Source organism: Rosa rugosa, chromosome 5, assembly GCF_958449725.1.
Source record: "Rosa rugosa chromosome 5, drRosRugo1.1, whole genome shotgun sequence".
NCBI classification, from domain to species: Eukaryota; Viridiplantae; Streptophyta; class Magnoliopsida; order Rosales; family Rosaceae; genus Rosa; species Rosa rugosa.
Window position 1 is genome coordinate 45350257 of NC_084824.1, and position 27371 is coordinate 45377627.

At 39.5% G+C, this 27371-nt stretch overlaps 2 protein-coding genes across 3 annotated transcripts; one reads left to right on the forward strand and one right to left on the reverse strand.

The window, feature by feature from the left end:
• The first annotated feature begins 10101 nt into the window (after positions 1 to 10101).
• LOC133710802 (pentatricopeptide repeat-containing protein At3g42630) lies at positions 10102 to 12727 on the forward strand. 2 transcript variants are annotated; one of them, XM_062136930.1, is made up of 2 exons: positions 10102 to 10362; positions 10814 to 12727. In XM_062136930.1, exons 1-2 carry the CDS (start codon positions 10246 to 10248, stop codon positions 11969 to 11971), a joined length of 1275 nt encoding a protein of 424 aa, XP_061992914.1. In that variant the 5' UTR covers positions 10102 to 10245; the 3' UTR covers positions 11972 to 12727. The 2 variants fall into 2 exon arrangements, with proteins under 2 accessions (XP_061992914.1, XP_061992915.1); XM_062136931.1 differs by having other exon boundaries at positions 10224 to 10362; positions 10809 to 12727.
• A 1095-nt stretch (positions 12728 to 13822) lies between these two features.
• Positions 13823 to 18316, reverse strand: LOC133711737 (U-box domain-containing protein 35-like). The gene is made up of 9 exons (XM_062137835.1): positions 18103 to 18316; positions 17884 to 18002; positions 17679 to 17803; positions 17049 to 17260; positions 16894 to 16948; positions 16079 to 16358; positions 15766 to 15867; positions 14828 to 15253; positions 13823 to 14599 (listed from the first exon to the last, which is right to left on the reverse strand). Exons 1-9 carry the CDS (start codon positions 18284 to 18286, stop codon positions 13823 to 13825), a joined length of 2280 nt encoding a protein of 759 aa, XP_061993819.1. The 5' UTR covers positions 18287 to 18316.
• Positions 18317 to 27371: the final 9055 nt, after the last annotated feature.

Consider the following 27371-nt stretch of genomic DNA (forward strand, 5'->3'; position numbering starts at 1 on the left):
TCTCCTCGCCCAGCCGCGCTCTTAGCCCATCTCGATCCGGCAGCAACCGGCCTTGCAGCTGCCTAGCCTTGCCGCTTCCTCACCTCCCAGCGCGCCTTGCAACAGATGCTCGTCGTGCCCCTGCAGCAGCCCAGCGCCGCTCCTCTACCCTGCAGCACCACGCCTTCAACCTCACGCGGATCCCCGCAGATCCCCGTGCCTCCTCGCACACAACCCAGCCCGCCTAGCTAGCTGCCAGCCCCCACGCGGCTCCTAGCACGCTGCCAGCCTCAGCCCACCCACTGCCCAACTCACCTGCGCACTATACCCAGAAAGAAGACGCGAAGAAGAAGAGAGAAAAGAAGAAGAAAAAAAAACAAAAACAAAAAGAAGGGACCTGGCCCAAAAGAAAAGGCCCGGTCCAGAGAAAAAAACAAAAGGCCCAAAGAACAGAAGGCCCAGAGAAAAAAAAACAAAAAGGAAAAAAGAAACTGGGCCCAAAGTAAAGGGGCCAGCCCAAAGAGCAGACCTGGTCCAGACGAAAAAAAAAAAAAAAACAAAGAAAACAAAAGCAGGCCTCACTGGTGACGCAGCCCAGCAAGAAGAAAAGAAAAAGAGAAGGGGAAGAAAAAAAAAAAAAAAACTCCGGCCCACTGCTGAAAAAACAAAACCATCGCTACACACGCCTGCATCAACACGCGCGTGCACTAGGATTGTTTTATTTTCTCCAAACCAAGTATGTTCTCTTTTATTTATTTAATTTCATACTATGGTATATTTAATTGTTTATAATTAGAACTTTTGAGCATGTTTAATTATATAATATTGATTTTTTTTTTAAGCATGCCTTGTTATTTATGTTTTATATAATTATCTTTAAGCATGATTATATATATTTTGTTATATATTATTTATGAAATTTTGAGCATGTTTTGTGAATTTTATTTACGTTTATATAATTATTCCTAAGCATGTTTTTATATTATGCTATTGTTTATATTTTTACGCATGATATATTATGTGTAGCATATATTTTGTTGTATATTTGTGAAATTTGAGCATGCCATGTAATTTATTTCTATATATGCTATGTTTAAATGTGCTATGGTTATTCCTTATTTAGCATGCTACATATAAATTGCATCTTGCCATGATAATGAAAATTCATGCGCATTATAAACACATAATTACCTTGATAAAGTATTTTCACATAGCATCGAAAAAAATGTGACCATTACGAATCTTGGTCTTAAACTCTAATTCATATTTTTGGAAAATAATTCACGTGGATGTCTTTATGACTGCGTAATTTATTTATTCTCTCTTGTTTATGTAGATGGCTGATCCAACTCGACCTGAATTTGACATTTTGGACTCCGAAGGACTTGAGTACCACCGTTGGGTTTCCGATGTAGAAACTGTCTTTATGGCAAAAGACTACACTGCCACCATTAAAACTCCCACCGACCCCAAAGACGATGGACCGTCTGACAAGGTGAAAGCAAATGCCTTAATGTTTCTGAGGCGACATATTGATCCTAGCCCACGCTGGGAGTACCTTCAGTTGAAGACACCCAAAGAATTGTGGAATGCCCTTAAGGGACGTTTTGGGAACATTCATGACACCTTGCTCCCAGAACTGACCGTTCAGTGGAATGAAATCCGCTTGCTTGACTACAAAAGGGTCAATGACTTCAACAAGGACATGTTGTGCCTAAAGGCACGTCTAAATTTTTGTGGAAATGAACTCACACGAACCAGTATAGGCTGGAGTATGACAAAAAAAAAATCACAACCTTCAAAAAGCTGATCAACCTACTAGAAGTGGCTGAGAGGCATAATGAGGTTCTTTTGAACAACAATGTCAAGCCTATTGGGACAAAGAAAATTCCCGAGGCTAATTATGGCAAAATGAAAGGTGGAAAGAACCCCAATGCATAGGGGTTTGGACATGCTGATCCCTACCCACGTGGCAAGGGACGTGGGGGTTGTGGTATGGGCCGTGGAGGCCCTCCCAATGTATGGTGCAGAGATGGTGGTGCTGGCCCTAGTGGTCATGGAAACAAGGTGCAAAGGGCACCGAAGAACCCTTCAGTCAAACATGAAAGAGTTGATAAATTAGATTTCTGAACAAAACCTTGATTTGATTATCGTTGGCTTGTTAATAAATTTCGGATCTTATTCTGAAGTAATGAATTCGTTCGACTTTTATTTACTACACAGATTTACATGGTTCGAAATAGCACTATAAAGATGTAAAGCAATACATCTAGAGAAAAAAATTATTAGAATGAAAAGAATACCATTCAACGCAAATAGAAATACTCTAAAGAATATGAGACATATTTTCGAGTTAATTAACAATACCTCCCATCTATTTGTAGGAATGAATCGAGGAGAACTTGAGTGCTTAGTTGATAGTGGGACTACCCACACCATATTAAGGAATAGGCAATTATTCATTGAATTAATAGCCTATAATTCCTCTGTGACTACGATGATTGGATCATCACAAGTAATAAAAGGGCGAGGAACGGCCAAATTTTTACTGCCTAATGGCACAACATTTCAAGTCACAGACGCTCTATATGCACCAAGAGCTAATCGAACCTTGTTAAGTTTCAAAGATATTCGTGCCAACGGTTATCATGTAGAAACACACTGTGAGAAAGGAACTGAATACATTTATATTACCTCTAATGAATGTGGAAGGAAACACATTTTAGAGAAGCTTATGAGTCAATCTAGTGGACTGTACCTCACTACGATTCGGATCATTGAATCCTATGCTGTCACCAACAATGAAATGTGGGACACTGATTCATACAGGCTTTGGCATGACCGCCTAGGGCACCCCGGTCGTGACATGATGATCCGTATTTTAAAGAACTCATATGGACATCCCTTCTTTCGAGTGAAAAATAAAATGGGACAAAAATCCGTCACACTGCAAGGTGTCGATCCTAGTACTGCTCCAATGCAGTCATTGCCTTCTGAAGTACCAGAAGCACTACCTCCCTCCCATTATGCCTCATTGACTATTTCAAAGGCACATCACTCATTTTGCAAAGCCTGCTCTTTAGCAAAAACAGGATCGAGACCTTCCTATGCTAAAGATACAAAACAAAACATTCCATTCTTACAAAGGATACAAGGAGATATCTGTGGACCTATCCATCCAGAATGCGGACCATTCAAGTACTTTATGGTTCTGATGGATGCTTCGACACGATGGTCACATGTCGCCTTATTGTCCACAAGAAATGCATCATTTGCAAAACTCCTAGTACATATTATACGTTTAAGGGTTCACCACCCTGATCACCCTATCAAGTCTATAAGGCTTGATAACGCTGGAGAGTTTACATCAAAAGCATTTGATGATTATTGCATGTCTATCGGGATCGATGTAGAGCATCATGTACCCCATGTGCATACACAAAATGGTCTCGCAGAAGCCACCATCAAAAGGCTATAGATGGTGGCTAGGGCACTAGTTATGCGCACTAACCTGCCTATATCTGCCTGGGGTTATGCAATATTGCACGCAGCTTTGGGGTTATACACATATTTGGTTGCGCGGTATATGTGCTTATTGCGCCCCCACAGCGCACAAAAATGGGTCCTCAGAGACGATTAAGTATTTATGTTGGATACGAATCCCCAACAATTATCCGCTACTTGGAACCCTTGACAGGCGATCTCTTTACCGCTAGATTTGCGAATTGTCACTTTGATGAGACAGTCTTCCCGTCGTTAGGGGGAGATAGGAAAAAGGATTTTCCAAGGGACGACAGGAATTGTCGTGGTTTGTCCCCACTCTGTCTCATTTTGATCCCCGCACTTCACAATGTGAAAGTGAAGTGCAAAGGATAATCGATCTTCAGAACATAGCAGATTCGATGCCTGATGCGTTTACTGATATCGCAAAAGTGACGAGATCACATATACCAGCTGTAAATGTGCCTGCAAGGTTAGAAGTCCCCAATAAGGGGCACGGCGCTGCAGATAGAGGCGCTGCAACTACACTTAGTGGAGGTGTGGTTGAGGCCGTGGCTCCCCAAAGGAAGAGGGGGAGGCCACTTGGTTCGATTGACACTCACCCAAGGAAGAAGAGGGCGAGTAAGGCACAAACCGATCCATTAATCATCAATGTAGAGAATCCCTCTCATGAGATTGTCTCTGATTATAGTTATGTCCATGAATCAATACTGGAGGACGCTCCGATGTTTGAAATGATTCCAGAGAATAAAGAAATCTCAATGGATTATGAGAGTGTGTATGAGTTGATAGAAAGATCTTCCATACACATTGATGATGTATTTGCATACACTGTTGCTCAAGAAATCATAGAGCACGATGATATCGAACCACGCTCTGTTGCAAAATGTCAACAAAGAGCAGATTGGCCTAAATGGAAAGAAGCAATCCAGGCAGAACTAGATTCTCTAGCAAAGAGACAGGTATTTGGTCCGGTAGTGCTAACCCCACCAAGTGTAAAGCCTGTAGGATATAAATGAGTCTTTGTCAAAAAGCGAAATGAGAAGAATGAAGTCTTGAGGTACAAAACTCGCCTTGTGGCACAAGGTTTCTCACAACGCCCTGGAATTGACTACGAGGAGACATACTCTCCCGTAATGGACGTTATAACGTTCCGCTACTTAGTTAGCTTGGTAGTTTCCGAAGGACTGGAAATGCAGCTCATGGATGTGGTTACTGTATATCTCTATGGGGATCTTGATTCAGAGATATATATGAAAGTGCCTGATGGCCTTACATTACCCAAGTCAAGTGACTCTAAACCACGGAGTGCGTTTGCAATTAGGTTGAAACACTCACTTTACGGATTGAAACAATCCGGGCGGATGTGGTATACCCGTGTAAGTGACTACTTGATTGGGAAGGGATATAAGAATGATGAATTATGCCCCTGCGTATTCATAAAGAAAACAAGTTCCGGATTTGCAATTGTAGCAGTATATGTCGATGATATGAAAATAATAGGTACTCATGATGAAATAAGAGAAATCGCGAGCTACTTGAAATCTGAATTTGAGATGAAGGATCTTGGGAAAACTCGATTTTGTCTAGGCCTTGAACTAGAACACCGAGTTTGTGGAATACTAATCCACCAGTCTGCGTATGTCCAAAAGATGCTCAGGCGATTTAACATGGACAAAGCGCATCCTGCTAGCACTCCCATGATCGGTCGAAGTTTGGATGCAAGGAAAGATCCATTTCGTCCAAAGGAAGATGACGAAGAGGTGTTGGGAGCTGAAATTCCCTATCTAAGTGCAATAGGCGCATTATTGTACTTAGCCCAATGTACTCGACCAGACATTGCATTCTCAGTGAACTTGTTAGCTAGATTTAGCTCAGCGCCAACGCAGCGTCACTGGAATGGTATCAAGAACATTTTCCGATACCTAAAAGGAACCGTTGACGTGGGACTGTTCTTTCCCTACAGAGAGACAAGAGGGACCGCAGATGGAACTGCAATCCTTAAAGGAAATGTTGATGGCGAAAGTGCCACTCACTACACCGAAACACCAAATGACGTTTTGGTTGGTTTTGCTGATGCTGGGTACCTCTCTGACCCACATAAAGGTCGTTCCCAAACTGGTTATGTATTTACCATTGGGAACACGGCGATATCTTGGAGATCAACCAAGCAAACCCTTATGGCTACCTCCTCGAACCACTTAGAGATCATTGCTCTACATGAGGAGGTTCATGAGTGTGTATGGTTAAGAGCTATCATTACACATATTCGAGGGACTAGTGGTTTGAGTTCTACCATTGAAGAGCCTACTTGCATTTATGAAGATAATGCAGCTTGCATCGTGAAGGAATGGATGGATTTCAAAACTTTTTAATTAGTGCGGAATTAGTTTAACCATTAAACTACTAACTAAACATAAAATCCATTCCTTTAACCCATGATCTTGGCTTATTGTGATATGTATATAAACATAGCATGCATAGTAAGGAAGAACAAAGAGGGAGTTTATGTTCTACTCACCCTTGGAGCGTGATTTTAATCCGATCTAAGTGAACCACCAAAGTTCCTCTCCTTGATCTCTCCTTGTGTGTGTTTCCTCCACCTTGAAGCACCTTGGATTAAGAACTCCTTCTTGTGCTTGTAATCTCCTCCTTGATGTAACAAGTAAAGCCACAAAAATATATGGCCTCTAAGGATCTTCACCAAGTGAATCAAGAGATGAAGAAAGATGAAAGAAAAGAAGAAATTATGCAAGTGTTCTTCTTTCCTTTAATTTCTGAAAAAATGGACCAAGAGAGAACTCTCTTTCTCTCTCTAATCTGAAAAAATTAGTGTGGAGACACTCTCATTTTTTTGTCCATGCTTTCCCTTTTATATAATAGGAAATAACTCCAATTACTAAAAGAAAAATATTGACTTTCATAAAGCCAATATTTTGGCTGGTCCATACATGTTATTGGGCACTAAAAATGTGTCTTGGGCTTTCATTTAAATCTCATTTAGTGAAGCCCAAGTCCACACCAAAAAACCCGACAATCGTTTAGGCCCAATAGGTTCGGTTTTACCCGAAAATCCTAATTATGTTCAAATAATAAATCTAATTAATTATTTGCTCATAACCAACTCTTGTTTAATCTTCTTCATATACTATCTCAAGGATCCACTTATATGGTGTGCGATCTCTTAGGTTCTAATTAACAAGGCAGTGAAGTTTATAGAAACCATTCTATTTTGTTTACGAATCAAAAACTCCATTGTTGATTCTCCCTTGTTATTAGGATAATAAATGTTTATTAATCCTCGGGGACTTCACAAGTCATGAGTGACGTCTTTCAACATATCATGACTACCCTAGTTAATGTAGAATGACAAAGAACCTATTCAATTGGAATTACAATACAATACGGTCCTTCTCTAACACTATGTTCTAAATCACATCATCGGGGTATGGAATTGATATGTCAATCCCCTAATGTGATTTTCATTCTTATGTGATTCTTAGAATGTGATTAAAAACTCCTTTTTAATCTCATTCAATGCTTTGGCCAAAGACTCATTGAATCACATCTTTGAACATACACCTTATTTACTTAAGGATAGAGATTCCTTATTGTACACTCACATGTCTCCATGACCGAATTGATTATACCAATGAATGCATCTATTATATCCATTAAGGGACACAATATTATTGCATCATCAAGAGATAATCCATTCACTCATAAGACAACTATGGTGTCTCAGGTCAAAGGACTAATTTGTATTATTGCAATTTAGAGTTCAAGTTTGACATGTAAGTAAGACTCCATACAAGAACTCTAATGATCGCGTTCAGTGTACTCTTTAAATTAAGAGCACCCACATACTTATATTAGTGTCTCTACACAAATGACAAGAGACATATCATCCTCCATATTGAGCATACATAGTATGTGCTAGTCTTTCCGGATTATCAATGTCCAAGTGATAATCCTATGACTAGGAACTTTTTAGGATAAGAGTGTGAAAGAGTAAAGGTCTCACACATCTAACTCTTTAGATTACTTTCTCTTTAACTCATATTCCTTGGACCTTGTTCAATCAAATATCAAATATAAGCAATGAACAATAAACTTGCCCTTTTGATTAATAATAATTACATCAAAATGATTGTTTTAGGACACAATTCCTTCACATCGAACAGATGAAGCTATGATATATCAAGGGTGATAATACAAAACACATATCGCCAAAGTTTTTCTACAATCAGCAACAACAGGCCCTCCTCAAGATTCAAGTGAATCAAGTAAGGTATGAGGAGAATGTTGCAGATTTGTTCACCAAATCATTGCCTAATGCCATATTTGAGAAACATGTGAAAAGCATAGGAATGCGAAGACTTTCCAAGCTCCCTTGATTAATGTAAGAATCAAGGGGAGGTGTAGACGTCAGGGGGAGTCTAACACACACATGTCATCCTCAAATGTAAAAGGTGCGTTGTGCTCTTTTCCTTCGACCAAGGTGTATTTTTTGTCCCACAGGGTTTTTATTGTTACTTGGCAAGGTTTTTAGTGAGGCAACAACTCATGCACCATTTTGTCTTTGACTTGGCACAAGGGGGAGTGTTAAAGGAAAAACACATTATGTGCCTTCGTCAAAGAAACAGACAAAGAGGAAATCAAGGAATTGCAATCACATCACAATCAGTATTTACTATCATTATTGTAATTGATGTTAATCGATATTTCCATTGTAATTCCATCCCTATATAAAGGGGCTATGAAATGAAATGAGTAGACCAATTCCAATTGCATTTTACTTTTACAATTATATAAAAGTTCTAAAGCCTAAATTTTTCACCAAACGTAACTTACATGAAATGAGGACGAGGATAAGAATAATAATTTCAACAGATGAGTTTCAATGTGTTTCCTAACAAAGGAAACCATATTCTAAGTGAACCACACAAAAAAGTCAGCGATGTGGCAACAGTGGTGCTCATCGATGAACTTCTAACTCACAGGGTAACAAAGCTTAAGAACGAGCAATGTGTTACTTCGAAATCTCTTGGTAACTAAACCAAGTCCCATATCCACACACCCTTTGAGCTCATCAACTGCCTTGGCCCTCATATATCGTATTGGACCAAAAATAGTGAGTCTATTCGGTTTGTTTCAGACTTTGAGTTTGGTTTCATTTACTTACTTTAAATAAAGGGCTAAATACAAATTACTACCATATGGTTTAGGTCCAAAATCAATTCAGTCCCTGAACTTCCAATTTCATCAAAAACACCCCTGCACTTTCAATTTTGATCTAATAGGTCCAATTTGTTAGTTTTCCGACAATTGAGTTATTTAACTTGTTAATGTGGCTCATATATGGCCTATGTTTTATGATGTGGTGTCGAGGTGGTCTGCATAGTCAATTTAGGAGTGAGTCCTACTATTAAAAATAAGTAGTTTTTCAACAAATAATCCAACTATAACTTGAACCCATAACAGAATATTAACGAATTGGACCTATTAGATCAAAATTGAAAGTGCAGGGGTGTTTTTGATGAAATTAGAAGTTCAGGGACTGAATTGATTTTGGACATAAACCACAGGGTACTAACTAGTATTTAGCCCTTAAATAAATAAAAAACCTAATCGAAAATCAAATTGGGTTTGGTTTCTAGACACAAACTCAAACCTTCTAGACATGCTACCGTGGCTTCCTCTTCCTTGGATTGTTGCTTGGGCTTGGGTCCCCTTCTTGGGCTAGCTATGTTATTTTTTTTTTAAATTTTATTTACTGCAGTTGTTTAGTTTTTTTTTTTGTCAGTCCTTGTGTCTGTGTATGCACTTAATGTGCCTTGTCTGCTCTTGGTAGACGGCGAGGTCCTTACTTCGTCAAATGGTCGCTACTGCCTAGTGGTAGGGTGAAACTAAGTGTCGTTGGATTTATCCTCCGGCGACAACATAGTAGGAAGGCTGTGCATATGGTAATTTATGCTACGTTGTAATCGGGTTACACATTGAGTTATCTATCCGTTATGTCACCGCTATGTTAAAGCAAATAGAGTAGCTAGTAGAACACTCTTTGTTAGTTGGTGCCTGGTTGAATAGATTTATTTTGTAGAGACTCTTGATATTATTTCAGGACGTTTTCTAAATGCTTATTGTAGTAAGGGGTTTAGACTTAATGTCTCCCATTTGTATTCGACAGTTTCATTAATCAAGGCTTGAAGGCAGCGCACCAACTCTTTATTAAAAAAAAAAAAATGCTAACCGACTCTAATAAGTGTACGATATAGAGTAATTATTCCTAAATATCATGTGGTGTTTCAGACTAATAGAATACCAATCAACAATGATATTAACCCAAGGCAAATACTTAGGTGGGGGTTTCCCCACCACGTGTCCCTACGGCAGCCCAATCAGGAGGAAGAAATTTTTTTGTCTTTTCCGAAAACACCTTTTCTCCTTAAATATACAATACCCAAAACATCCCCCTGCTGGGAGGTGATTGGTCTGCCGTAGGGACACGTGGTGCGGGTGCCCCACGCAAGTTTCTCTCTTAACCCAAACCATTGTATACGCGATGGATGAGACTATAGAATAGTTTTCCTCTCCATAGCCCACAATAGAGTTGTCCATTCTTTTTTGGGTCAATGGTCATTGACCGTATCATCTAGATAAAAAGGATGGGTCTACAGTCGTAAATTTTCAACTGTCCGAAACCCAGCACAGACTAATGTAACCCAGCATAGATTAAACTCACTACCTTTGCCGTGTTCGAAAATGGAGGCCATTCTTGTTCTGAGCACAGCCTCTGTTTCGGGGTCTCTCAACCCCAAACGTCTTTCTATTTTTTGCCATCAATCACAATCTTCGCAAAATCGAGCTCTAGCACGCAAGGTCAGTCTTTCGCGAGCATTCGATTTTGGGTTACTTCAGTTCTATTAAATTTAATTAAAACTAGTTGCAATTCACTTTAAAAAGCAGGAAAGGTACTATCTTTGTGAGAATTGGGTCTTTTTACTTGAACCAACAACGGTCCAGAATTTGCATAGTAAACACCAGTTGAATCTTGATGAATATTTTTGATGTAGATTGACTTGTGTGATTGAGTATAGAGATAAAAGAGTATTTTTCTGTCTATACCAAGAAAAGACTATCATGGTTACTTCAAGAAAGACTTCCTTAGTTTCTTTAGTGCACTGAAACCTTATTGTTAAAGATAGTTGAAGTTGCTGAAACATTACAGTTAGTTCATGGTGTAAATACATGTGATTGTAGTTGGTTTGAATGTCTTGATTCATATTATCTGTATTTGAATTCTTCTTTCTGGTGTGTGTGTTTAGAACAGATAATCCGGACATGGAAGCAGGAAGAGTGTTTCAATGGGAAAGATAATTATGTAGATTGTGTACCGCTAATACAGAGTTTAAGTAGACAAAAGATGCCTCATATAGCTCAGGAGGTTTTACTTGAGATGAAATCGGATGGTCTTGTGCCAAGTAACTCCACTCTATCTGCTGTAATGCTATGTCATGCGAAGAATGGCCTTTTCCCTCAAGCTGAGGCAATTTGGGACGAAATGTTGAACAGCTCTTTTGTGCCCAGTATTCAGGTTGTGGCGGAGCTATTTGATGTTTATGGCAATGTGGGATGTTTCCGAAAGGTAAATGAAATTGTGGGTCAGATAAGATCGAGGAATTTAAGTTTGTTACCGGAGGTTTACTCACTAGCTATCTCTTGCTTTGGGAAGGGAGGACAGCTTAAATTGATGGAAGATACATTGAAAGAAATGGTATCAATGGGCTTCCCTGTAGACTCGGTCACTGGTAATGTTTTTATTAGGTACTATAGCATTTTTGGTTCTCTGACTGAAATGGAGACTGCTTATGGTCGCCTTAAGAGATCCAGGTTTTTGATAGAGGAAGAGGGAATCAGGGCAATGTCTTTGGCGTATCTAAAGAAAAGGAAGTTTTATAGTTTAGCTGAGTTCCTGAAGAGTGTTGGTCTAGGTAGAAGAAACTTGGGAAATCTTTTATGGAACCTATTGTTGCTATCCTATGCTGCCAATTTTAAGATGAAAAGCTTACAAAGAGAATTTCTGAGAATGGTGGAAGCTGGATTCCACCCTGATCTCACTACGTTTAATATTCGTGCTCTGGCTTTTTCAAGAATGTCTCTGCTCTGGGATCTCCATCTTACTCTTGAACACATGAAACATGAGAAAGTTGTTCCTGATCTTGTCACTTGTGGTTGTATTGTTGACGCATACTTGGATAGAAGACTGGGAAGAAACTTGTATTTTGCTTTAAACAAAATGAACTTGGATGATTCTCCGGTAGTCTTAACAGATCCATTTGTATTTGAAGTTCTGGGGAAAGGCGACTTCCATGCAAGCTCAGAGGCATTTTTGGAGTTTCGGAAGCAGAAGGAATGGACTTATAGGAAGCTAATTTCAGTATATTTGAAAAAGCAATATCGGAGGGACCAGATATTTTGGAATTACTGAATAGCGACTTGCACGATGTGTAAATACATGTTTATAGAAATTGTTGTCATTTGATTGGGGTTACAGTTCTCGATTGATTGGATAAACGAATGGATGATGATCGTTTGATTTTTGTGACCTTCGTGACTCTCGTAGAATTCTCATTTGAATGGATCATGCATGTTATTATACAAGATGGTGATATCAGCTCCAATATTCATCTTCCATTGTGCATGGACATGGTTCATGGTTTTGCCAGAGTACTGTTGTTGTTAGGCTCATTCGAGATAATCATAATGTTTTCCTGATCTCATAGATCTTATGCAGGCTCTCCTTGTTCAGGCTGTTGTGTATTGTTGAGATGGATGACGTATCAATATCATGCTATAGATGCCAGCCTGAACTTATCAAAGTTGTTGAATGTTACTTTCACTCAGACTCGAAGTAGACTGAGAGAAGTAAGAAATAAAGGTAAGACTAGTCCTACTATTCTATAAATCACACTTGCTAATCTGTCATACAAAACTAATTCAGTTAGTGTCTGTTCCCTGTTGCTGTGTACTGTAGTTTCTCTCTGAATAATAGGTTTTGATGTGCTTTCTATGCTTCGTATAAATTACTATGAGACCTTAAGTAGCATAATTTCTATGGATAGGTGTAATATTTGAGAAACAATTGTTTGTAACTTTTTCTTGGTAATGCTTGAGAACGCTCCTAGTTTAGATAATGTACACTGCCAGAAAATAAAATGGTTTTCCTGTATTTAACTGTAAATAATTATGCTCCATATCCTAGTAGTTTAAGCTATTCAAAGTAGCGGTTACCCGGAAAACTTTATCATGTATGATGGCAGAAGATTTTAGGTACAGATCACCGGAGCATTACTTTAACCGTATGTCCTTCCAGAAAATGCCTCTCATGTTTTTATGAAATGCAAAGTAGCATTAATGTCTCGAGCATCAAATGTCCTTGCGAAAGAAGAGATCTCTTTTTGGAAATTTATGAATGAATATACAGTACCAAGCAAAGCAGTTCAGACAGAATAAAAATCTCAACCAAACGATTAACAGTTCCACAACAGATATCAGAACCATAACAGCCTCACAACAGCAGCACAGTACATTCCCAATCCAGTGTCTTTTATTAACGAACTCAAAACGAGTTGGGGCTTGTTAAGAAATTTAAGCATGTTCCCCAAGTTTACTTCCAAGTGTAATGAAGTGACCTTTTCTCTTTGGCAGGTCTGATACTGTTAGGGTTCTAATCCCAAGAGAAATGGAAAACTAAGAATATAGAAAGCCAAAAGGAATTCAATCTAATTCTTCAGATAATTTTTACAATGAGGCTGGAATCCAGCTACATAGTTAGTCATACCAAATCATCAACTTCACAGGTGAAGCAGCTGATTTGGTATGACTATGTTTCAACATGACATAGGAGTGACAGACATACTATCAGAATAAACGACATCGTTTACATATTTGAACCTGATATGGGCTTACTCAACCGAAATCGCTATTCTGGGCCTGGATACAAGCTTGGGCTTGGTTGCTCATATAATTGGGTCCTAAATCCTAATAGATACAAACTTGAAAAACTCATTTGACTTTTAGCGAAGAGAAGCTTCTAATCCAAGGAAGATTTTCTTCGTGGACAAGATGATGTACTTGAACGGCTCCTTGAGCTATCATATTTTGATAGATATATGACCTCCTAAAGAAACCAAAAAAAGAAAATAAATGTTAACAAAACATCTAAAATAGAAAGACCCCAACATGAAGAGCTTTACTAAATTTTTCATTAAACAGTAGTCTAGAATGGTTTCTTTTTGGCATTTTGATGTTTGATGCTCCTAAAAAATCATCCATGCAGTTACTTCAAGTGCAATGCTAGGTCTGCTATGGTACTCACTTGTCTAGCTGAAGATACTTCACCATTACCAACCGTAACGCCATTCATGCTATCCTCGCCTAATTTTCTCAATCTGTTAAGCTCAGGAAGAACAATCTTCCCAAGATCCGGTCTATCTTTTTGCCTCATTTCAGCACACTGTAGAGCTAGCTTTGCAAAGCACAATGCTTCCTCAACTGGCCAGTCAGGAACGGCAGGGTCAAGCATCTCAGAGAAAGTCCCTTTCTCAATAGCCCGCTCAACGTGATGAGTCAAACCCATAGGCGGTTTGGCTGTTATTAGTTGTAGGAACATGACCCCAAGTGAGTATATATCAGATTTTATCCCAAGCATGCCAGTTTGCTGATACTCTGGATCAATATAACAGAAGGTTCCGGCAGCAGATGTCATATGATATTGAGTGGTAGAATTAGCTACTGATGGAGGGACAAGCCTGGCCAAACCTACATCACAAATCTTGCTGACATAGTTATAGTCTAGTAAAATGTTGCTGGGTTTTAGGTCACGGTGTACAAGTGGTTCTGGCTTGGTCTGATGAAGGAACAACAGTCCTGTGCCAATATCTGCAGCGATTTGGAACCTTAGCTGCCAAGGAATAACTGGGGTGTTACCTCGCCGAAAGAGACGGTCTTCTAAGCTCCCATTATCCATGTACTCATAAACCAGGCATCCATTCTCTGGGCAGGCTCCAAGAAGAAGAATTATGTTGGGATGGCGTATGCAACTCAATATATGAACCTGCATAATCAAAAGGTTGTAAGATATATCAACAATAGTATATGATCATACAAAATTCCTTTGGATCAAGCTGCTTTTGTTTTCAGACAATATGTTCCCTATTCTGGAAAAATGTAAAGGTTCAATATTCAATTCATTTAAGATGGAAGTGCCTGATTTTAGTATCCGTTAAATGTGCTTATCTGTGAAATATATGAACAAAGTGTAGTTTGATCGTGTGAAACCAACCTCTTGCTGGAATTGGGACCATCCTTCAGCTGCATCTGAACGTAGAACTTTTATTGCCACTGGTGTGTGGTCTAGTTCACCTTTGTATACTGGCCCATAGCCTCCTTCCCCAACCTCTAGAGCGTGTGAAAAATTATTTGTTGCTACTTCAATCTCCTCAATTGTGTATCTCCTGTATCTGGGATCGTACGTCGTTGTTCCTAGTGCCTTCATCCTCTCTTGAGCTTCTTTAAGGGCTTTCATTTCAGCATTCCTCCTCTGTTGTGCTTCTGCTTCTGCAATCCTTTTAGCTGCTTCTGCAGCATCCATGGCTGCGTGACATTTTGCTTTCTCCTTCCCTGCAAGTTTCAATGCAGCTTCCTCAGCTTCTCGTGCCTCTTCTAATCTCTGCTTTTCTTCCATTTTCAATCGGTGAAGTTGCATTGCCTGTGATGATATGCTATTAGAATTTAAGCTTGAAGTTGTTTTAAACCCAAGATTTCTATTTTCCTTAAATTGAATCCATGATCTCTTTGTGTGGTTGGACTTGTAGTTTTGTCATTCCAGCTGTTGCTAAATACAATCAACTTGCATATGCTTGCTCTTTTAGGTATCATAAAAGGCATAAGATGCACAGTTGGACTATATATGAAGCGTTCCTTATGCATATGTGTGTGAGAGATTTTGAGCTATATAGAAATATTATGGATAATGCCCACTGTACCAATCAGGAGTGCTAGATGATGATTCTCAAACCTCTTTTTAGAAGTTAAAGTCTGCTTTGTGAACATGTTAGGTGCATAGAGGGCATGGACTCAAAGAAACAGTTGATAATTTACAGTTATTTACTTGAAATTCATTACATCCTTCGGAGTGAAGCTTGCCATCTTGTATTTCAGTTGATGGAAACTTGATTTCAAGCAAATTCAATGCACAAAATACTGGTTTTCAATAGTTACCTTTTGTTTTTCAGTGAGTGCTTCCTTGCAGGCCGTACTGTACATGTCCATTGTTCGCTTAAGCTCTAGCCTGAGCCTCCTCATCTCAGCTTCCATTTCATCCTAATTTTCAAGGCAAGTATTAATACACTGAACTCTTTCTGCTTGGGTGTGTTGTTGCTATAAGTGTGCATCTTAATTATCAGTTATTGAATGAACAATACGACAACATATAAATTAGTAGACTTCTGCTGATAATAAAGTTTATGGTTGGAAGCATTCATCAAAGCTTGTATTGGTGCTTCCAAGTTTACTATGCTGGAACATGTCTTACCATATTCTGTGATAACCATGAGTTTCCACTTTTAATTGAGGATGATGAGACTTCACATTGTGAAGAGCTCATGTCAATAAACTTGCCTCCTGAATAAGATGGTCTTCTGTAGTCCATGTATGAACTGATTGAATGTCGAGGTCCTGATTCTGGACTCTCAGAGAAAGCAGGAAACATGCAGTCTGTGCTTGGCCTTCCACTACTGACAAACGATATATCAGTTTCTGTCGAGAGTTCATATGTTTTGCTCATTGAAGCGTTTCCTTTGGTGAATGGTGACCTGAATAGTTTACATTGTTTTAGTCCTCTCATTAATCATGTTTTCAGTTTCACACACACACACACACACACACACAGAGACAGACACACAAATATCTAGGCCTTTAGAGCCCTTTTAACACATTTAATTAAAACTTCATCGAGGGAGCACCCGGGTGAAATTTGTAACAGAGATACAGATACATATAGTGCTTGAGTGAGTATATGAGAGCATAGTCAGAGACATATTTAAATGAAAGTCACAAAAGTAGAAGCTAAGCCTTCCATTACTGCTTGCATGAGAGCCTTAGATCTCTTTGACAGCTAAGTACTACTGTTTTAATATCCCGGGTGAGCGGATGGCCTCACTTTTCTTATTTGGTGATGACTACTTATGAAAATAAAAATAGCTAAAATTGGGAGATTGAAACGGGGGAACAAGATGGTGACGATTAAATCTTAATGACAGTTCCATTATTAATTGTTTTTAGCATCACTATCTACACTCATCTCTGACATACTCACAGATCATCAGTGTATCAGGATCAAGGGCTTACTTGATTTCAATGTTATCTAGATGGCTATTGGCTAGATACTGTGTCCTCTGTGATTCTGTGATAACCAAAGAAACTTGAGTGAGAAATGACATAACTATATATAAATATGAGGTAGGAAATAACAAGATGCTACAATTCATGGGAAGTTAACTAACGTCTGGGGTGCTGGTTGCTTTTATTTGCTTCAGAAACATTGCTGTATTGGTGCTGTATTTGTTTACATGAAGGAGCTTTTGGGTGTGGACAAGAGTTAGCAGATCGCATATATGATAACTTTCCTTTTCCGACGACATACACAGTGCAGAACTCTGGTGCTGCCTTTGACACTGTGGTTGACACATTTGTACTTTTGAACCTGTGACAAGAACTAAGGTATGTTGTTGTTATTTGTTTCGTTCCAGTTTAGATTAAAATATGCAGAACCAGATACCACATATATTTCTCAAACTTTGATTTCGTTGGCGAAAGTTTGATCTGGCTAAACTTGTTTTTGGTTGAGACATATAGATGTAGGTTCTCACATTGTTATAATATATTGGAACTTAAAGCTAGCTGTAAAACTCATAGCACACACCATGAAATATAAATAACTGGTTACTAATCCTGTTATGTTGGAGAAGAAACTAAAAAAAGAATATACATGAGACTTGAAAACTAGTACTCATATTGGTATAGTGGATTATACTGGCTAATGCTGATTCTGTTTGATACTTTTTTGCAATGACATTTAATGTGGTGCATACAAAACTAAAAGAAAACTCTGATAATAAATCATTGATGTATACCGCAGAAGGCCGTATCTTGTCGATGGTGCCCCAAGTGCCAAAATGTCAATTAAATTAGTGGAAACATAGTTAATCAGTGCTTTTGGTACATCAGGGTTCTCAATTACAACTTCATTGCATTTTATCTGCCACAAAAATCAGATCACAAGGATAAGTAATTATATTGGGAAGCAAGATTAATGATACTTAAAGAAGCATGACTCACAGCTCTTTTTACGCAAAACCAGCGGAATGGAAGAAACAACTCGTTGATCTTAGCATCAAATTGGTTTTTGTTGACTATCTTGAACTCCTCCTTCTCTCCAGACGTGGGAATGCCCCTGGCTGCACCATAAGATTGGAAAACAGAGGAAATGAGAAACAAAAGCAAATGTGTTGTACTTTTAACATAAGCATACACAGTTGCTGAAAGAGATTGACTTACATTGTGTGGAATTCGCAGATGTTATATGTTTAACATGAACAAGTGTAATAGATTGGCCTTTGGTGAGGAGATTTTCAACTGTCCATTTGAAAGCATGGTGACTTCCTCTGTCCTTGTCGATTGCGACTGCCACCGCCTCTATGGTACTGTTTTCTGCTTTCTCTCTTCTCATTTCTCTTACCATGAATTTAATTACAAACTAGAGCTAAGAATATCTTAGATTATCAGAACTAAACAAACCGACAATGAAGAACCTCAATATGCTTGAGAACTTATCTTCCAAAAGATCTTGCATCACCCCATAACAACTGGCAATGCCTTGCCACATAAACTATTCAAGCTATTCTCTCAAAAACCAGTTAATTTTGTTATTCTTTTTCTCTGTCTATCAATGTTCTAGAGCTAGGGAATATCCATATTCCAGAAGAGTGTTATGGAGGAAATTAACCGTAGCAATATTACCAAATTTCGTATATTAAGCTGATTTGAGCATAATATCTATGTTTATAGAATATGAATTTACAATAAATTATCAGATAAGGATATAAGAACATCTCCAACAATGTAAGCTACTTTTTGAGTTAAATTAACTATAAAAGTGAAATATATTTACATGTTTAACTCTAGAACTAATTCTTTATAACAATACTATTTATTTCAAATATTTTATCAAATCATAAAGTGATATGTGGATAAAAAGAAGAGAGAGAAATATAACTTATGCTTTAGGTATACGTTATTTGTTAATATAACTAGTGAATTTATCAAAAGCTAAATTTAATTTAACTTTAACTACCCTGTTGAAGTTGAGTTTTGCTACAAAAACTAGTTATATATAGATAAAAGTTAAATTTAGCTACTATGTTAGAGATGCTCTATAAGACTTCCTATATTCCCGCATGGGTAAGAGCAATTGTAACTTCTGCCTGCTACCTTTTCCTAATTTAGCAAGGGGAAACTTGAAATGCACTCTAGGGAATAGGCTATAGCAAAGAACCTAGAGGAGTTAATAGCAAAGCCTAACAAATCTAGGAGTTTGAGCCCTTGAGGCATTTTCATGGTTCTGAACTTCTCCTTCACACCAAATCCTAACAAATCTTGCAGACTGTTTCATGTTCCTGTTAATTCTTATAGTGAGGCATTTTTAGATAACTAATAAACAAAACTCACAAAATTAGTCTATTAGTAAGTAAATGAGTTAACAATGTATTTCAAGTTGGCACTCTCTCTTACGTGTTAAACTATGGACTTAACAATCGACATAAAAGTGGAAAGCACAGAATGCCTTGAACAGAGATTCCTTACCATGTTAGAACAATTTCACATATTAGGGTAATGTGGTCGTCTAACAATAATGCTAATACTTCTCAATAGTAATAGTAGTATTTGTTCAAGTAAATCCAGAATATGTGTCTGGCCCAAACTAGAGGTTACTTGCTCTAGTTGAAATAGGGTTTATATTAGAGATATTCTCGGAGAATCTTAGGAGATATCCAATCAATGTACGATTATGTTTCCATGTACAACTCTATCTCTATGTTTGTAATCCTCTATATAAAGAGGCCCCTATTATCAATGAAAGTACGACTCAATTCTCTCTCAATTTCTGATTCCCTAAAACACGTTATCAGCACGAAGCCCTAACCCTAAAACCCTAAATTCGTAGCCCTCAAATCCCAGAAACATCCGCCGCCCACCTTAAAGCCACAGACTCCAGGAACTCAGAACCGACGGCGCCACCCCCAGAACCGGCCTGAATCAACATGAACTGGCCGTTAGAAGTGACTGAACCGGCCCCATGAAGAACCCGTAGATCTCCTGCCTGGTTCGCATTCTTCTCGTCCACCTTTCACCGCCATCTTCTGTCAGAAGCTGTAGCCCTACCCCAGAATTCGGGAACCGGGAAGAAACTCACCGGAATCGGCCACTAACTCCCTGAACCGGCCAGTTGAAGCTCGGAAATTCCGAGCCGGTCAGCCACTGCCAATCCCTGCACTTGCAGCGCCACCGAGCCCAAAACCCATAAGCCTGCAAGCCCAAAACTTCAGAAGCCCAGAAGAGAAAAGGAAAAGGAGGCAGCCCAGATGCCCACTGACGAAGCCCAATACAGAAGCCCGCTGACGTAAGCCCAGAGGCCTGCTGACGCCAGTGTCCACGTCATCACCTGCGTCAGCTCCGCACTGCCACATCAGCAACATTCTTCCACGTCATCACCTTCCTGCCACATCAGCTCTGCACTGCCACGTAAGCTCCAGCAGATCTGCCACGTAAGCCACCGGTCAACTCCAGTCAACCCTCCGGTCAACGACTTCCGGTGACTTTTCCGACCACTTTCCGGCGACTTTTCCGGTCAGATTCCGGCGACTTTTCCGGCGACCTATTTCAAGGTATTTTTTACTAAAAGTTCCCGTTTTTGAGTTTTTATTCAATTTCTCTTCTTTTCTCGGGGACTTGCAAACTCCTTTCTTCATCATAGGGGAGACCTAATTAAGCCGACCTGTGGGGGTTCGTGCTCAATCCAAGCTTAGAGCTTGTTGAGATCTCCAAACTTAGAGTTTGTAGAGAATTTATGATCGACCATTTACGTCATTGTTTCGATCTAATCCAATACCTATTGGAATTAAATTTCTTGGAAGCGATTACGCTCAGAAATTTTATATGTTTTCGTGGTAGCCTTTCACGCTCCAAAACTAACCCTAATTTCTTGTTCTCTTTCAGGATGAGTAACCTAAACAAATTTGACTTTGCTCCATTGGGAACAACTGGCTCTAAATATCACAGGTGGGTTCGTGATGTCCGCCAGCATCTCAAGGCCAATGGAATCCTGGATATGATTCTCGAGCCTAGCCAGGACGTGCTAACTGTTGAGCAAGCTCAAGCTTTTGAAGCAAATAGAGCAGCCTTAGAGGCAAATAAGGCGAAAGCCATCATCCTAATGACTCGTCATATGGATGATTCACTCCAGTACGAGTGTATGAATGAAGAAGACCCCAGAAGGCTGTGGGTCTCACTCGAAGAAAGATTCGGCAACGTCTGTGACTCCCTGCTTCCTGACCTAGAAGTGAGATGGCATAGCCTCCGCTTCTGTGATTTCAAGTCAGTTCTTGACTACAACTCAGAAGCACTTCGCATTAAATCCTTAATGGAATTCTATGGTAAAGAGATCACAAATGCAATGTTGATTGAGAAGACTCTCTCTACCTTCCCCGTCTCTGCATTGATAGTTGCTAAGAACTATCGAATCGATGTTACTACAGGACGGATCACAAAGTTTCATGAGCTCATTGGAGCTATGAATGTCGCTGAAAAGCATGACAACATCCTTGTGAAGAACTATAATTCGAGATCCATGGAAACAGAGCATATTCCAAAATCCAATTATAGTCGCGCCTCTAAGAGAGGGCGCCAAGAGCGAAACCCTAATCTTAGGGATACTTCTGGACGTTCTGGTCCATATAATCGCTCTACTTGGGAAGGTAACCGCCAAAATAGGCGAACACGAAACCGAAGAGGTAAACGTGGAAAGAGAGAGGGAGGCAATGCCTCTGGCCATGTTGGTGGCGCCACCAACACTAAGAGCCATCTAAATGACGCTTTCAAAGCGCCTCAACCAATGGAGTCTGAGCAAAGAGATGTATGTTCTCGATGTGGAGTATCTGGTCATTGGGCACACATTTATAGAGTTCGTGAAGAAATTGTCACCACCTACAAAACATATTGTGAAGCAAGAGAAGCTCACGATGTGGAACAAGAAGATCAGGAAGATGATCTAGAGTGAAGGGTTGAAGACTACGAATCTGGCTGGGATCAATAGATCGCCAATTCTGTTTAAGTCTTTATTTTTCCAAGAGATGTAATAGGCAATTGCCATATATTTTTGTAGTAAATGCCAATTGTTTAGTTTTTCTTCAAAGTAGGCTCACCCAAAGTAAGTGTGATGTCTAGGAAGGTTCTGAGATTAGTGGTACTTAAGCGAGCCTTGCTCCACCGACATCTCTCTACTCACCTGGTCACATTTATTTTGGAATTACCGAAAGAAGTTAGACGACTACCATTGTTTAGCATTAGCTAGCATTTTGGATTAGATTTTCTTTAGTCAAAGAGACAATGATGTAACTCCGTTGGCTTATGAATAAAATTTCGAGTTCTTTTCATTATGACTCAATTTTGATTCTGAGCATATTACTTTGTGAGTACGATGGCTGGGCCATTGGTATTAATTCAAGGACATGGAATAGCCCAAGTTCCACTTGCCAAATGGCACCTTGATTACTGTCACAGAAACTCTCTACGCTCTTAGGGCAAATCGTACCCTATGAATAGCCAACGGATTCCATGCGAAAAGGCACGTAGAGAACGGAAATGAGTTCCTTTGCAATACCTCTAATGATTGCGAACATAGGCGCATCTTAGAGAAGTTTATGTGTCTCTCTAGTGGACTCTATGTCACTATTCGAGCTATTAATCCAATAAAAGTTATGAGAGAAGATCTCTTGGATTTAGACACATATTGGCTTTGTCATGACAGGATAGATCATCCTAGTCATGATATGATGATCCGTCTACAAAAGACTTCACAAGGACATCCATTCTCTCGAGCGAAATGAAGCATGAATCAAAGGTTGATTCTTGGACAAAGTGTGACCGCCGCAGCTGCCTCTAGCACCGCCGCCGTCCACCACCAGCCTAGGGCTGGCACAGTCCCTATCCATGACACCATGAATGGCGTCCATCATGGTGATGGCGCCCAGGTGATGCTGCAATCACCAACTTGCTTCAAATAACGTTTCAGACGCTCAGGCCCAACCAAAATCCTCATTGGTTGCTTCTAAAGCCTCTCGCTCGTTTTACAAAGCCCGTTCCTTAAGGAAATTAGGACTGAGACCGTCCTATGCAAAGGATATGAAAATACTTATTCTGTTCTTACATATAATCCATTGGGATTCTATGGACTGATTCAACCAACTTGCGGACGTTTAAATATCTCATGATGATTGGTTGACACGCAAACACGCTGGTCACGTGTTGTGCCATTGTCCACTTGTAATGCTGCTTATGCTACACTCCTAGCAAATATCATATGACAACGGGCTCACTCCCCGGATCATCCTATTCTGTCAATTGGACTTGACGATGCTAGAGAGTTTACATCGAAGACTTTCGATGGATATTGCAATGGGACTGATGTTGGACATCATATTCTCATGAACACACCCAAATGGTCTCGCGAAAACGACTACGATGGTAGTCAGGACATTGGTAATGCGCACCAATCTCCTTATATCCGCTTGGGGTGATGCAATATCGCATGCAGCTATGCTAATTCGTCTAGACCCACCGCCACTCAATCTACCTCTGCGTTACAGCTAGTGACTGGGTACAAGTATCGTACTTACGCATATTTGAGTGTGCCATTTATGTGCCAATTGCGCCGCCACAGCGCTCTATGATGGGTCCTTACAGACGAATAGGCAACTTAGTTGGATTTGAGACTCCAACAATCGTCCGCCACTTAATACCCTTACTAGGCGATCTCCTTACCGCTAGATTTGCGGATGTCACTTTGATGAGACAGTCTTCCCATCGTTAGGGGGAGATAAGAACACAGATGTTCAGCAGGAACGACAGGAATTGTCGTGGTCTGTCCCCACTATGTCTCATCTTGATCCCCATTAAAGTGACGAGATCACACAAATATGCTGCAAACATGCCTGCAAGAATGGACGTCCCTACGAGAGGATGTAGCGCCACCCTACACGGAGGTAGGCATGGTGCCAACGCCAAAGAGAGTGGCACTCTGGCGTTACAAGCCATGGCCCCAGCTAGGATGCGTGGGAGGCCCGTGGGTTCGAAGGATACTTTGGCACATTCCAATCCTTTGATCATCGACACTCAAAATCCGTCTCATGAGAATCTTCCGGATTATGGTTATCGTTGGGGGACGCCTCAACGTCAGAACCTATTCCTGAGAATATAAAGCTCTATGAAAATTACACTAGTTTACATGAGACGTGGGATAGAAACTCCATCATAATTGATGATGTAGTTGCGCATGAGTTTGTTGAGTCAGATGATATCGAACCACGCTCCGTTGATGAATGAATGCCAACGTAGAGAGATTTGGCCTAAATGGAAAGATGCGATCTAGGTTAAGTTGGATTCTCTAACGAAGAGGAAGGTTTTTGAGCCAGTGATGCCAACACCTCCTAACATAAAACCTATTGACTAATGGGTCTTCGTTAGAAAGCGTGATGAGAAAAAGAGATGGCAATCTCGCCTTATGGCGCAAGGCTTCTCACAAAATGCCCTGGAATCGACTACGATGAGACATATTCTCTCGTAATGGATGTCACTGCACTCCACTACCCTGTCAGTTTGGTAGTTTTCGAATAACTGATCATGCAGCTTACAAATGTGGTCACTATGTTTCTCTATGAGGATCTAGATACGGAATATACATGGAGGTTCATGGTGAACTTCATTTACCCAAGTCAAGTGGCTCTAGACCATGGAGCGCGTTTACAAAGAGGTTGAAACGCTCACTAAAGTGACTACTTGATTGGGAAGGGATATGCCCACGCGTTTCCATAACAAGTTTCGGATTCTATCGCGGTTCATGTTGGACATGATCTTCATTAGAAGCCCTTAAAGAGTTAAGGGAAACCGCTGAACACTTGAAATCCGAGTTTAAGATGAAGGATTTTAGGAGAACATGATTATGTCTCGGTTTGGAACTTGAGCATCGTGTTGATAGATGCTTAGGCATTTTGACAAGGTCAAACCTTCAAGCACCCCCATGATCGTTCGTAGTCTTGATCCTGAAAATGATCCTCTTCGTTCAAAGGATGATAATGAAGATGTGCTAGAGGCAGGAGTGCCTTACTTGAGTACAATAGGCGCATTATTGTACTTAGCTCAATGCACAAGACCGGACATCTCATTTGCCATGAACTTGTTAGCTAGATATAGCTCTGCGCCAACGCGACGCCATTGGATTGGTGTAAAAGATATCTTTCGATACTTGAGATGTATGATTGATATGGGCTTGTTCTATCCCTACAAAGAGATGATGGATTCGGACCCATCACACACCAGGAACGCCGCCAACACTGGCCTGCGTCCACTATCCCCATCCCAAAACAACATGTGTGTTTGGAAGGTTTTGCTGATGTTGGGTATCTCTCTGACCCACACAAAGGTCATTCCCAAAATGGTTAAGTGTTCACCATGGGTAAAGACCGTGATAACTTGGAGGTCTACAGAAATAGACCCTAGTCGCTATATCTTCGAACAATGCAGAGATTATTGCTCTTCACAAAGTGGTTCGTGAATGTATATAGCTTGGATCCATAATTACGCATGTTCGAAACAATTGTGATTTGAAGTCTACCACAGATGAGCCTACGAGCATTTAAGATAATGCTGCTTGTTTTGAATAAAGAAGCAAAGGCTACATCAAAAGCGACAACACCAAGCATAATCAGCAACAACAGACTCTCCTCAAGATCAAAGTGAACTAGGTTTGATCTGAGGACAGTGTGGCAGACTTGCTCACTAAGTCATTGCCTAAATTCCACTTTCGAGAAACATGTTGGTAGCATCGTTTGCGGAAGTTATCCGAACTCCCATGACCGTTGTCATCAGGGGAAGGTGTCTACATGTATGGTCTCGAAACGTGAATGGTGTGTTGTGCTCTTTTTCCCCTTCGACCGAGGTTATTTTTGTCCCACTGGGTTTTTGTTACTCGGCAAGGTTTTTAGCGAGGCAACGAGAGAAGCACCACGTTTGGGCGACACAAGGGGGAGTGTTCAAGTAAATCCAGAATATGTGTCTGGCCCAAACTAGAGGTTACTTGCTCTAGTTGAAATAGGGTTTATATTAGAGATATTCTCGGAGAATCTTAGGAGATATCCAATCAATGTACGATTATGTTTCAATGTACAACTCTATCTCTATGTTTGTAATCCTCTATATAAAGAGGCCCCTATTATCAATGAAAGTACGACTCAATTCTCTCTCAATTTCTGATTCCCTAAAACAGTATTGAAATTATTTATGAATTTAACCAAATAATCCTCACTCTACCTAATGCAAGGTGATGGGTTTCTTATTTCTACTGGTGGTGACATGTATAAAATTTAAAATGACCAGTCCTAGGCTCCTAGCTAGAGGTTATTACGTAATATTATTAATGTCTTTTCAAATGGATATAAATTTGCCATTCTGTTTTGCTGAACAGGATCCTGTCATTCAGCTGTTATAGTAATTTCAAAATCCATTAGTAATTTTTGTTAAATTTCAATAGGCGTATCATTTCGAAGAGAAAAAGAAAAGAAAGGAAAAAAAAGTGTCAGTTAGGTGTTCGATTCTCATCTAATGTAACAATATATACTATATAGTACATGGTTCTACCTGTTGGAGAAATTTTCAAAATATTAATTTACATTAGAAATGAAAAGGTGTCATTTATGTTTGCACCTTTTGGATTTGCCTAAGTGAAGTAATATGACCAAAATCAAATGGTACAAGTGAAAAGGTACCTTACCATTTGAAGGGGTACATATACCTTACCCTACAGAATAAGACAATTCAAGACAATCCCAAAAGATCCTAAGAAGATCTAAACCTCCAATATTCACCATTTTCTTGTTTTCTCACATATAAAACTCCTAGAAACTAAGGGTGTGTCCTGTAACGTTTTATGAAACTATTTTTGTAATACTGGATTGTAGAATGAAAACAGGGAATCAAACTACAAGTTTTTAAGATGTAAATACATGTTCGGCACAAGTATTTCAAATTTTGAAATATTAAAAACATATCTATCATTTCAAAAAAAAAAAAAAAAAATCTGTAGCACTCAGTTTATACAATCTGAAGCTCTATTTTTTTTTCTTCGAAGAGAAAAAATCATTTTTAGTTTTTCCTCAGTAATCTTGAAAGATTGACTATTTTGTTTGTATTGATGATGAATCCTTTATTGGTTGTTATGAGAAAAGAAACAAAATATTGTGAAGGAGATTGAACAAGAAGAACCAATTCCCTCAATTTTGTCTATAAAATATATCATATGAAATTGCAAGCTCCTGAATCTTTAGTTCAAAACGATAATTCAACCAAATGTCTCAACCTTAGTTGTTAATTCCTCTAGCCCATGAGATAATCTAATTATATTGAAGCATAAAATGCCGAAGCTTTCACCCTAAATCATTCATATAAATTAGATCTGACACATGAAAGAGGAATTTTTTAAATCCTTCATTTTTCTC

Bases quoted from the DNA above. Each gene is read 5' to 3' on its own strand.
- LOC133711737 (XM_062137835.1), bottom strand. From the start codon at position 18,286: ATGGTAAGAGAAATGAGAAGAGAGAAAGCAGAAAACAGTACCATAGAG. The intron at 16,949-17,048 runs GTTAGTTAACTT...TGGTTATCACAG, and splicing joins AAGCAACCAGCACCCCAGAC to AATCACAGAGGACACAGTAT. The intron at 16,359-16,893 runs GTAAGCCCTTGA...TAAACTATTCAG, and splicing joins CTAGATAACATTGAAATCAA to GTCACCATTCACCAAAGGAA.
- LOC133710802 (XM_062136930.1), top strand. From the start codon at position 10,246: ATGGAGGCCATTCTTGTTCTGAGCACAGCCTCTGTTTCGGGGTCTCTC. The intron at 10,363-10,813 runs GTCAGTCTTTCG...TGTTTAGAACAG, and splicing joins ATCGAGCTCTAGCACGCAAG to ATAATCCGGACATGGAAGCA.